The following is a 12880-nucleotide window of genomic DNA, read 5'->3' as shown; positions in this document are numbered from 1 at the left end:
GTGCTCTTACAAACTACAAAAAAAAAAACCCCAATCAGCAGTAAGAATGGCACCTGCGGAACACATGGTCCCAACGAGCACAAGCCTGCAAAACAGAGGGCGAGGACAGATCTTTTGGCGAACACCCCAATGACTTTTTTCTCTGATGGATTATCACAGAAGCCAATTGCAAAAGCCATAGTGCCTGGGTTCTGAAAGCTATATAAAGATATTCTAAAAACTCTTAAATTCTGACTGAGGCGGGGGGGGGTGCGGATGGCGGACAGGGAAAGAAGTTGGGTTATGCTGTGAAATATATAGGTATGCCTTCAGGGTGTTAAAAGTGTTTTGGAAAAACTGCTTGCAATGCTACAATTTCTCTAGCTTACAGACCTTTTTTAATTACGATGAAAATATTACTAGGATAGATGATGATTGTAACCTGGAAGACTAGGCAGTCCTAAAGTCATTCATAGCCACCATGGCTGATCAGTTAGTTTCCTGAAGCAGAGGTCACCATGGCAGGAAGTATTCCCAGCTATCAAGGGTGACTGGATGAGAACCCCATTGAGGCCACTTAGAGAAGCCTTCATTCCCAGTGTAATTCTCTCTCATTTTGTGGTCCACACAGTACCTGCATCCCTTTTTCAGCAGTGTTCCCTTATGGGCAGTGAGGGATAACAACAATCACTCAACATGCAACTAGAAATCATAAGGGTGAGTACGGACCTCCCAGAATGAAAATCCCACTGAATTTAAGATTTGAGGCAAGGAGGATTAAACCAATTTTTAAATCAAATGCTCACCATTAACCTCTATGATGAACAACTGTCCTATTCTTTACCTGCTGTCCTGCCGTTCAGCTAGCATGTTTGTTAGAATCCTCCTTCCTTCTATGGAAAGATCTACACTGAATAGTCATCTAACACCACAGTAGTTTCAAATGTGATCTATGTTTTCACTGCAGTCTCATCATCAAAGTAAGTTTAATACAATAAATTCTTGTGTTGTAAGTTCTACCCCCACTACAGTTTTCCTGAAAGCAACTAAGCCTACAAAACCAGATAAAGTATCTAATTTTCTAACCTCATTAAATTCAGCACAGTTTCGGAAAATCAGTCTGAAATCAGCCACAAAATCTTCTGGCTTTGTGTAGAATGAATTGGTCACTTCAAGTCTTTTCTTGATGGTTGACAAGTCCATAGGCTTTTTGATTATTTTGTAGTAATCAGGAACCTAAATGGAGAATAAAATTTTTTACTGAATGCAGTCATGTTCATTACTTACTGTTTTATAAACCTTTAGCTCTGAGGGAGAGGGCAAGATTTAGTCTCATCTTCAAAGTACAATTCTAAGACATAAGAATTGTACTTTTAACATCTATGCAGACAGTTTCTGGAACAACAGTGACGTATGCTAGTTTTGCTGGCTAAAATATACTCCTCCCAATGCCTATTTTAAAATAAAAGAAAAACAAATAAAAAAACCCCACCTACATTGACTACATGCAAGCAATTTGGACATTATTTTTGGATGTAGTCAAATAAGCCACCTATTAAGTTTCACTCTCAAGACCACCGTATGATAACTCTGGCAACCCACTCAAACGGAGACAGTACATGGGTTGCTCAAAATGAATTTTGGTCATGAAATATGTCCTTGGAAATGGTGGAAAATTCCAGAGTTATCAATGATTTTGGGATCTCAAACTGTGGTTGTAGGATTAAGATTTATTCTTTCTTCAGAAAGAATTAGAAATTAGAAAATAAGATATGAAATCCAATTATAATATTTTTATACTTTTTTCCGAACTAGATTCACATTTTAAGAGAAATGCTGTTATACCTGAATTTAGTAATACATGACTATCATACGATTAATCAATTAATCTCTTGTGCCCTTTCTTATTATTAAACTCTGTGGAATGTTCTTCAAAAGAAGAATTCTTATTCAAATGGAATGAAAAGGGTGCATAGGAGCATATTACTTATTGATGAATTCTTTTCCCATTGACTTGTCTTGAAGAGCATACATAAAAGAGGTACTTTTCATCTGATCACACTGGTAACTCTTCTGTGTATCCTTGGACTTCTAATGCACCCAGGTATTGTTTACCATTTTAAACTAATAAATTTCAAGCTAATAATAAGAAATTCAATTTCATATTAGTACTATGGAGTACTCTGACTCTCAAAATCAGGTCACTTTTTAAAAAACCAAACATATCCCACTTCACCTTTTTAGTGATATCACTCAGCACTGTGAAATCAGCAGACAGCATTAGAATTTACTTTTTGTGTCTATTTTTGAAGTACTAAGTAAAATCAGTTCTTGGGGAATTTTACTAGCAAATCCCCTTCCAACCCAATGCTTCAACTTTTAACTCCCCTTCAAACAGTTTTAATAAAATTAAACATGTTTAATACACTCAATGGCTGGGAAGCTTGACTTCTGATAATGGACCGTGATGGGACATGAAAATGCCATTAGAAACATGCCAATTATGCTACTAACACAAAATGGAAAGAAGTGAGGTACATACTGTGGGAGGAACTGGATCCTGAAAAGCAAGACTCATTTCATGACAGTAGAGGTATAGCAGCAGTCTTTCACACTTCTGTGTCAAGAAAAACAGATACCCAAGTAACTAGAGAATCCTACATGATTTGTTCTAAAATAACAAACTACAGAAAATACCAAACGGATGCTCAGTACTCCCTCAGCCCCTAAGCAGAAAAGTGAGCACAGAAACTGTATTTGGAAGCATGATTAACTGTCATAACTAGTGGCCTATGGTATTCCTTCTCTGCAACGGATATATCATTATCAACTCTCAAATGCATACTATGAAACCTCATACAGTTACTAACAGCGTTATTTAGCATTTGCTGAGCCCAGCAGACATTCTGGGGAATAAAAAAGTATGCGTGGCTCTTAGTGCTTTACAAATATTCAGAGATAGCAGTAATATTTTTCTTGATCTGGGTATAACTGCTCTGTAACTGCAAAGCCTACAGTGCTTTTGTTAGCAGCGGGAAGCAATATCTTTTCTTTTTGTATCCAAATATATTAAACTGGATCTTAAGCCTTGAAAGAGATTCTAAAAATAGTTTTGTGAGATTTCATGCTTGCTGATCCTTTATCAGAATATTTACAGGACTTACAACTTACATTTTTATAACTTACATTTAAAGCAAAACACAAGCAGAGCTAGCTTTTTTCCTTTTAGATAGCAGCACATGTAAATAATGGTTCTACAGGTAGACTAAGACCCCCAACAAAATACTAATTTCAGTGTATTTACACAAGTTACCAACTTAAACCAAGTAAAACAGTGCTGAAAGTTTCCAGTACAGCTCAAAATCGCTTTAAAAAAAGTTCTAAAATAATAATAAAACTACAAAGAAATAAGAAAAATCAAAAAAGGCAAAAAAAACCCAAAACCCCAAGAATCCAAAAGATTCTGTCAAGCAGTTCAACTGTCTCCTCAAAGGCACAATTTTTTTCTTTTAACTCTGAGGTTTAAGGGAAAAACAAAAGTTGGAGACCCACTGCTTGCTTTGTAGCTTTTCTACCAGAACATTCAAAGCTGCAAAAGGATAGCAGTTATTCCCAGAGACTTGTGTTAACCTCTGCAGGATCAGTATTGCATCTCTGTATATCTTCATTGTGAAAGAGCCACCTTAATTTTTTAAGAGGATGTTGACGAAGTGCTTTAAAGACTAAAACCATGAGTTGATAAGGTCAATCTATGCCAAATTTGGAAAGCACAAACAAATAAAAAAATTCTCAATGCAAGGTCACTGTATACGAGAGCTCTGTTAGAAACAGCACTTGGTAATTCCTAGAACACAATCCCAGTTCAGAGCACCAGATCACAACCACTTCTCAGACATTCAGCATGTGTTGTTCAGCATGTTTACATGAAGGCTGCTATGATCTCAGAGCTTATTTAAAAAGTTCATTCTCCTTTTTTACCATCACTTTTTAAAAGATGCATACATTTCAGAATACAAGAAGCAGGAAGACAGTACTCATTTTATCCTTACCCTACGGTCTATTGGCGCCAAACCCACAGTGTCTTCCAATTTTCTTTTTTCAGAGCTGTGAGTGGGTTTATCACAGTCATATTCAACTTCTGGCTTGGACAAATCCCGACAGAATGTACAAATCCACTCTCCACTAAAGACGACAAACAGACACATTGGCCTCAGTGATGTAACACACTCTTGACAAAAGGCTTTCCACATATTTCTGGATAAGTTCCTCATTTGTGGGGTGTTTTTTCTGCATCGTGTGTTGTTTTGTTGTTGGTTTTTTAAGCACTACAAAAGGCAGAGACTGCTGGCAAAAATGCTTTATTAGAACTTTGTTTCCTTTTCAATGGCACTGGTGTCATTAATGGTGTCAAACAGAAAAATGGCTTGTCATAATGGACAAATGGTGTCTACCTTTGTTAGTACTGAAATTTTTCACTTGAGCTTATAGGATTCAAGCAAAGCACTTAAGAGTTCTGTTTCCTAACTACAGAGAGACTGAAGGAATCGTATAGGCCAAACAGAAGGAAAAGTGTTAGTGTTATATGGCGAGAACTATATATTCTCTCTACACGCTTGATCTACAACATATTACTACTCTATATAAATTACCCTAGACAAGATTTTTTGGAAAACTGCAAAATTCTTCACTCCCTAAAACCTTCAGATCTTCCTGATTTTATCAGTTAGTCTAGGAAAACCCTATAGATTTAAATGACAGCATAAGATTACAACACAATTAGTTCTACAAGCTATGTTCACTGATTCTCTAGTACAATTCGTGAACCTCAAAGTTTTGAAAAACCTATGAAGAGTCTGTGTTTGTAATATAGTTCTCCACAAACGAAGAAAATTCCATGCTTGCAGACAACCACAAGAGGGCTGAATTGTACTTCTTACATAGTAGACAGAATTCAGCAATAACCAGTTATGAGATCTAACTGCGTGTATTTACTCAGAGCTGTTATAATAATAAGATCTTTGTAAAGGGGAAATAGCTTCTGCAGCACCTTTTAGATCATTTCGATAGTAAGGCAGACTTTCCAAGTTAAAAAAAAAAACAAACAACCTTTCTGGTTTTTATTCAGAGTAATCCAAAGATTTCCACCAACTGCTAGTTGTAGCACACAGTAGTAAATAATGGGCATTCTCCTTCAAAGAGACTTTTACCTTCTACTGTCTTAACTTGACCGAGTTATTTATATGACAGTGTCACCTCTGTGCCTGGACTAGCATCAGAGAAATGATGTGGTAGATATACAAAAATGGATACAGGCCATGATCTAAAGATCTTATGATGCACGAAAACAGGAAACACATGAAAGATGGAGGAACGATGCATTTAAATATCCAAGAATCAGGAAGAGTGAGATGGGTTGGCGTGAAGGAAGAGATGCAGTGACCTTGTTAATCTATAGGGGAAATTGTTCTATCCACCTGAAGCAAGAACAAAAAGCAATCATGAAAGAAGTAGACTGACACTGCTGACATAATAAAAAAGGAATTATTTTGTGTGTTTGAAGGAACTAATGCTAAGAGACCGAAGTTTGTTAAGCAGACTGTTACAGCTGCAAAAAAACAAAACAAACAAACAAACAAACAAACAAAAACAACAAAACCACAAAGATGAGAACAAAAACCTGATACATGTGAAGCCAGGAGGAAAATTAAGCTAACTGTGGTTCTGAAGTCGAGGAACACAGTGCACTTGTATTAATATGCACCTTTACAGATCTGAACACTTGTCAGAAAAGCTGTTTTTGGCTCTGTTGCCCCTGGACATCATCATCCCAGTTTCCACAGAATGATCCAGTAAAAAAGAGAAATTTTAAAGACTTATTCTTGAAGCTTTAATAGAAACAAAGCCATGTAAATACATAGTTGTCTACCTGCTTAAAGATTATCTTTTTCTTGTCAGAAAGGCACAAATGTTTATTACTTTAACTTTACTGGGTTTTTCTTATGGCACAAAGCTGTAACATAGCATCATTTTATTTAAAAAAACCAAACAAACAAACCGTAATTCGAAGTTTCAAAAGGTAAAAGAAACATTTTAATGTGCCATTTCTAGTGATATTTAGAATAGTAGATATGCTTGCAAAAGTATGATTGTTCAGAGTAGCACAGAGATGATCAATGTACTAAACTAAGTTGCTATCCAAATGTTTTACACCAGCAAACTATGCTGATATTTAATAAGAAAACCTAATATTTATAAAAGCATTAAACAACAAACATGTTATGACAGATGTTTTTATCCTTTAATACTAATAAGCTTATTGCATGGCATTTCCAAGTTGGAACATTGCAAGATGCCATTTATTTTAATCAAAGACACTAATTCCAGAAGCAAACGCCAGTAATGCTTATAACAACAACCTATTTTAGACTGTATTTTGAAACTCAAGAAACTGAGTAGTTGTTTTGTAACAGCCAATCAAGAAAGCCTGCTGCTTGTTTCAACATTGAACGAGACGTTACTAGAAGACGTCAGTCGCTACAGCCCATGCTTGGAGTGTAGCCATGTTTAGCACTATAGCAAATAATATATTTAATAGTATATTAGCTTAGATTTTTCTTTAAGTTTTTTATTATTATTATTAAAGAATGTAAATCTTATGTCATCCTTAAAACATGTTATGACAGATAGGTGATTCTGTGGCCCAATTTTAATAATAGATGCCCTAGATGTGAGTGGTCTTGTTTAACTGCCAAATAAGTGAAGAGTTTTATTATCGTGGCTGCAAATCTGTAAAGTTAAACTGGAGTTTCAATGCAAATTCCAATTTTCACCAATTAATAAAACTTCTGGATTCAAGACTTCAAAGAAGACACTGCTTCCTTTGAGGCTGAAACTTCTTGTACTGGGTTTCACAATAAAAAGCTTATGTCTTTTAAAGCAAGCTTAGACGGAATCGAAGGGGTCATAATTACCTTGGAAAGCTCATCAACGTAGGGACATGACAAGAAAGATGGAATACTTTGGGACACTTCTCACAGCAAAGGAGCTCCCCTCCATTTTGACATACTGCACACCAATCTTCATTGGGATCATCCTCTTTTCTGCCCTCTCCAATGTGGGAGGGGCCTATCCATCCTGTCTTCCCACTGGAAGTGTTCTCCTGCAGTACCCCTGGCTGATCATCTGTGCTGTCCGGTGCATCTGTTCTTAAGACAGCTTCATCAGAAGTGGAATTATGATTGCTATCTAACAGCAATGAAGTAAGTATGCTTCTTGAAAAGGTGGCCTGTAAGAAGAAACAAAGGAAGCCAGATTATAATATTTATGTGAATTTACATGACCCTAACAACAAGTAAACTGACCAGAATAACAAATTTATATGCAAGCAGCCATACAACTTGCGACATGCATGCAAAAATTACTATCGTACTATAGCACCAGGCAACTAAACACAAGAAATTAGCTATGAAAGGCTATTTACTGCTCCACTAATAAAAAACTAGTCTTTGATGCCCCAAAAGTCTAGCAACCTTATTTATGTATATTACTGCACTATGATTAGAAACACTTCCTAGCACCACATGAAAATTTGATGTTTGCAAGCTATTTCCTGCCTTCCCAGGTTTTCAATGGATAAAAGCAGTCTGACTGCACCAATTAATTAATTGAATTGGCAGTAGAGCTAGTTTGATTTTGAATTTCACCTGTTCCTTTTGCTTAGCTTTTTAGTTTTCCCCTGAAAAAGTCCCCAACAGAGTATTAGTAAATGATTTTATTCCCCATAAATGCAAAATACCCTCCATCAAAGAGAAAGGAGATCTTTATAACTGTTAATATTACATTCCGAGGCCGGGATTCCTCATCCGTTTCTTGCTTCACTATAACAATTGGGAAATCAAAGTTCTCATTTGGTGCGTTTGACTCCTGTTTAATTCTGATCGGCTCCAACATAACAACTGGGACTTTGTGTGTAGAATCAGCTCCTGGTGGCCTGCTGGAGGAGCCAGAACTGTAAATGACAGAAAGAGGTAGTCAGAACTGGATGCTTTTTGTACACCGATGCTTTCCAAGACCTCAGGATGCTAATCCATTTTGCTTCTTTGAATCCTGAGCACTACAGTATTACTTTTATAGAATACAACATCCATGTTTATTTCCTTTCCTGTATATTAAAAAGGCATTACAAAAAGGGAAAATTGTAATGGCACAGTTCCAGAACTAGAGAATTACTCACGGTTTTACTTCCCATTAGTGCAAGATTTGCAAATAATCTCCGTTTCTTTTAGGACATACCCAAAAAAGCACTTCCACTGAACATTATCCCACTTTGGAGGAGATGCAGCTGTATTTTGGGGAAGGCCAGTGCTTCTCCAGAGCTGAACTGATCATTGTAAACCACACAAGCGAATAAGCCAGATAAGACACATATTTACATTATCTTGGGAGAGTTTCTTACAGCCTTGCAGCTCTACCAAAACTGGGCCCCTACTTTTAGAACTAGATCTGTCTTTTTTCATGTGTTTAGTCATAATAGGATGAGGATGGACAACCAAACTCAAAAATACCAGCTTTTTTTTTTTTTTAATAATAATGAAGAATTTTAAATTCAAGCAGCAGCCGATAGAATCACATTTTTTAAATGCAAGTAAAAAACACTTCAGACAAACATTTAAATAGTTCATAAGAGTCCTTCACAGAATTTAACACATAAATGGAATAGAGTAAAAGGTATTCCATATTAAAAAGCATCTGCATTTCCAATTCAAGTAGGACGAATGCCATCTGATTTTTTTCTGCATGAAAAATTAATCTCATGTCAGATGCATGCTCTAATTTATTGGAACACATTAATGGATCTGCACTCTTCAAACAACATTGTGTAAATCTATTTGTTCATTAATATTCCATCACTACGGGATAAAAACATTTGTGTAGACTCTCAGTAGATATCTAGTGCTCACTTAACTAACTATATTATGGCAGAAAATTCTTAATAACCTTCTTTGTAACATCAGTTCCTTAAATCTGAAGTCATTTATAGTTTCACGAGGACTTTCAATATGCAACTTTTTCCTTTAGCTGATTTTTCTGAATTTAAAACCTAATTTAGAATTGGCATTCTTTTAATAATGCCAACCTAGCCATCATTTACAGAGTTAACACGTTTTTAGATGTGCTATTAATACACTACAAATGAAATCACTACTTTTAGAATGCAAAGAGTACTGTAATAACCATCAGGCCTGGCCTGTTAACAGAGAAGGTGAGGCAAATTGACTTCTATATGCATTAATGAGAGAAGAGACTGAGCCATGTTCTATAGAGGTGGAAGTTACATCATTTTCTCTCCCACTCTCTCCTTACCTCTCTCTGCTCCCAACACTGGAGGCACTGGGTGAACGAATTGGAGGGTGTATGTTTGTCACACTGACTCCTCCTAGGATAGAAGAATCAGATTAGAACGAAACACAGGTCTGTGCTAAGTCTGAGATGTGACTCAAAAGCAGCACACAGGTTTTGGAGAAAATTTCTCCTGCAGTGTCATTTATTTAACCCATATCTCTTTTAATACAAATTCATGAGAGGAGGAGAAGCATGGGATAATAGAGGGAAGGAGAGGACAAAAAAAGGGGCCCACTGCACATAAGCAGACTAATGGGTCAGTACCTTTGCCTGGCTGACCCCTCCACTTGGATCACTGCAGTTTGTTTTGTCTTACCTTATTAAATTCTAGCAGATCTCTCAGGAGATCTGCTAGGAAACTTTAAATTATCCATCTGTCTCAGCTAACCTCCCCAAGTGCATGAATGCCATGCTAGTGCACGAACATTGCACGAGTGCTTATTGGGAATTCACGCTCACATAGCCTTACTACAGGCCAGACTGGGAAATGGGAGTAAGGAGCAGATGCTGATTGCCACCAGGCACGGTGACAGGAATCCCCTGGGTCCTTCAAATCCACCACATTTAGCTACCCATAACAATAACTTCTCTGGTTAACCTGTGTCAGTGCTGCACTACCCTTCCAGTGAAGAAGATTCTCTAATACCCAACTTGAACTCCCCGAGTCACCATTTGCAGCCACTGTCTCCTGTTACATTCTATCTTGCTTTTTCAAATACTTGTCTCAGCACAGTTTCTAGGTTTTAATTTGGTGTACTCCTAAGAGTGCCATTTTTCTATGGATTTCTATGCAAGTTGCTAAAATCTACTACATTTCTCCCTCCATGTTTTTAAGATCTGGCCACTTACTTTTGTTCACAACGCTAAAATATTGTCTCAACTTTACCTCCTACTAGGATTTCTACAAGTTTGCCTCCATTTTCATATTTCTCATCTTTGATATAAAATAGTTACTTCACTAATTCTGGTATTGGTGTTAACATTGCCACATTAGATTCTTTCATTACACCACTTAAACAGAAAATTGCACCACATTCCAATTACCTGAGAGGCCTGGTGATGGTACCGATGAATTTGGTGACTGCACAGTTCTGTTCGAAGGGGGTTTTGGCTGATTCTGCTCTGCAGTGCCATCCTTCCTTACAACATTATCCAGTGTGATGTTTCCTGAACAATCAATCTAAAAGGTGGGGAAGAGAGGGGAAGCAGTTAGTGTTGGGAGGGGGGTGGGGGGTAGGGAAAACCCACAACAAAACCCACCAAAAAAACAACAAAAAACCACCCCATGCCTCTGCCATACTGTTATTTTGAAGGTGAAGACCAAAATGCATTTCACCAGCTTTAGCCATCCAAAAAATGAGGTGGTAAACAGGACATCTTGCTTTCTCTACAAAGAAAAGAAATGGCCAAATCCAGACAGTGCTTCATTTTAAGATCAGATGATTCTGTAAGTGCCAATTTTTCTCCATCAGCTACAGAGAAGGCTTACATCAGACAGGTAGCTTTCAAACATTGAAGAAAGAGATGAATTTTTGTCTGCGTACCTTCTTTTGATATGCTCACGTTATATACTCTAAAAAAAGATAATAAGCAATACACAAACTACCCATTAATCCACTGGTGTTTAACAGGACTGGAAGAACCTCAAAGGACGCTCAATTGCATCTGTCTCACATACCTTCTGGGCAGGGGCCATGCATATTGACTCAAAATGCAAACAGCAAACCAACACTTGTTCTTTCCACCCACAGCCCAGGTCAGACAACTGAACTCTGTTTTAGGGGCTCCAAATTTACCATTCTAACTTTCTGTAAAAATTACACATTCTGGTTTGATAAAGAAAAACGACCTTTTGAAATGTTAGGGTTTTTGCAATACATAAGATCATGTTTGATAAGAAAATAGGTCACCTTGGTATCAGTTTTCTCAGTTATCCAGACACCTCACAAATCCACTGGTATCAACTTCATTGACCACTGAAATTTCTATTTATAAGCTAGACTTATCCAAACTGGATGCAGAAGCCTCTGCTACGTCAGCCTATTTACAGTGATTTGGGCCATGTATCTTAATAGCATAAACTTAACCATATATAAAGTAGAAGAGTTCATAATACTGTGCACAAAAATCAGTAAGCTAAAATGTCTCACAGACTCAGTAGTTTTATGATCGTGTTGTATAGGTCACATTTTAAGCCTGACAGATACTGTGATTCTGTACTCTATGTACTCTATTTAAAAAATAGAACACTTTTATCTGAGAGTTTATTGGCGAGAACAAAAGACAGGTGGGAGAAACAGGGAGTAACAGCAAGTTACGACTAGAAAATCATGACATTTCAGATATCTACAAATCTTAGACCACAAAAATAAGCTTGGCAGTTATTTGAAAGAATAAAGTCAACTGACTAAAACTCAACAGCTCTAATGTGGACCTCTGACAAACACATACCAATCAGAAGAAACTATGAAATAGAAGTTTAGAAGCTTAAGAAAAGATGATCTTATGATGCTCCTTCTATCACTGGCTCACAGGCATGTTAGAGGATATATGAAGAAAAGAAGTACCAAAAGGAAAAGAGATAAGGAATATAGCCATTATACTAACAATCAATACCTACCTAAGACAGCCCCTTGAATGATTTAAAAATATATTAAAAAAATGTTAAAAATTCCACCAGTGTTGGTGGATAAGGGAAGAGCAACTGACATCATCTACCTGGACTTGTGCAAAGCATTTGACACTGTTCTGCACGACATCCTTGTCTCTAAATTGGAGAGACATGGATTTGATGGATGGACCACTCGGTGGATAAGGAATTGGCCGGATGGTCGCACTTAAAGAGTTGCGGTCAATGGCTTGATGTTCAAGTGGACAGCAGCGATGAGTGGCATTCCTCAGGGCTCAGTACTGGGACCAGCGCTGTTTAACATCTTTGTCAGCGATATGGACAGTGGGATTGAGCAAGTTTGTTGATGACACCAAGTTGCGTGGTGCAGTCGACACGCTTGAGGGAAGGGACGCCATCCAGAGGGACCTTGACAGGCTTGAGAGGTGGGCCCGTCCGAACCTCATGGAGTTCAACAAGGCCAAGTGCAAGGTCCTGCACATGGGTCGGGGCAATTCCAAGCACAAATACAGGCTGGGTGATGAGTGGATTGAGAGCACCCCTGTGGAGAAGGACTTGAGGGTGCTGGTTGACGAGAAGCTCAACACGAGCCGGCCATGTGCACCTGCAGCCCAGAAAGCCAACCGCTGCATCTTTTGATGCAGCGATCCTGGGCTGCATCAAAAGAAGAGTGACCAGCAGGTCGAGGGAGGTGATTCTGCCCCTCTGCTCTCGTGAGACCCCAGCTGGAGTACTGCGTTCAGCTCTGGGGCCCCCAGCATAAGAAGGACATGGACCTGTTGGAGCGAGTCCAGAGGAGGGCCACAAAGAGGATCAGAGGCTGGAGCACCTCTCCTATGAAGACAGGCTGACAGGTTGTTCAGCCTGGAG

General features: G+C 38.0%; 1 protein-coding gene across 1 annotated transcript in view; it reads right to left on the bottom strand.

Moving 5' to 3' along the window:
- The window catches only part of TRIM24 (tripartite motif containing 24), a 62318-nt gene that overhangs the window by 828 nt on the left and 48610 nt on the right, over positions 1-12880 (bottom strand). The window contains exons 12-18 of the mRNA XM_050905758.1: positions 10426-10561; positions 9343-9415; positions 7819-7987; positions 6951-7264; positions 4029-4161; positions 2522-2596; positions 1066-1215 (exon numbers count right to left, since the gene is read on the bottom strand). Of these exons, the coding sequence (XP_050761715.1) occupies positions 1066-1215; positions 2522-2596; positions 4029-4161; positions 6951-7264; positions 7819-7987; positions 9343-9415; positions 10426-10561 (1050 nt within the window). The remainder of the gene's footprint in view (positions 1-1065; positions 1216-2521; positions 2597-4028; positions 4162-6950; positions 7265-7818; positions 7988-9342; positions 9416-10425; positions 10562-12880) is intronic.

The sequence above is a fragment of the Gymnogyps californianus genome, chromosome 1, assembly GCF_018139145.2.
Source record: "Gymnogyps californianus isolate 813 chromosome 1, ASM1813914v2, whole genome shotgun sequence".
Taxonomy (NCBI): domain Eukaryota; kingdom Metazoa; phylum Chordata; class Aves; order Accipitriformes; family Cathartidae; genus Gymnogyps; species Gymnogyps californianus.
The sequence above is the reverse complement of the archived record's forward strand: the minus strand, read 5'-3'. Positions and strand labels throughout refer to the sequence as shown.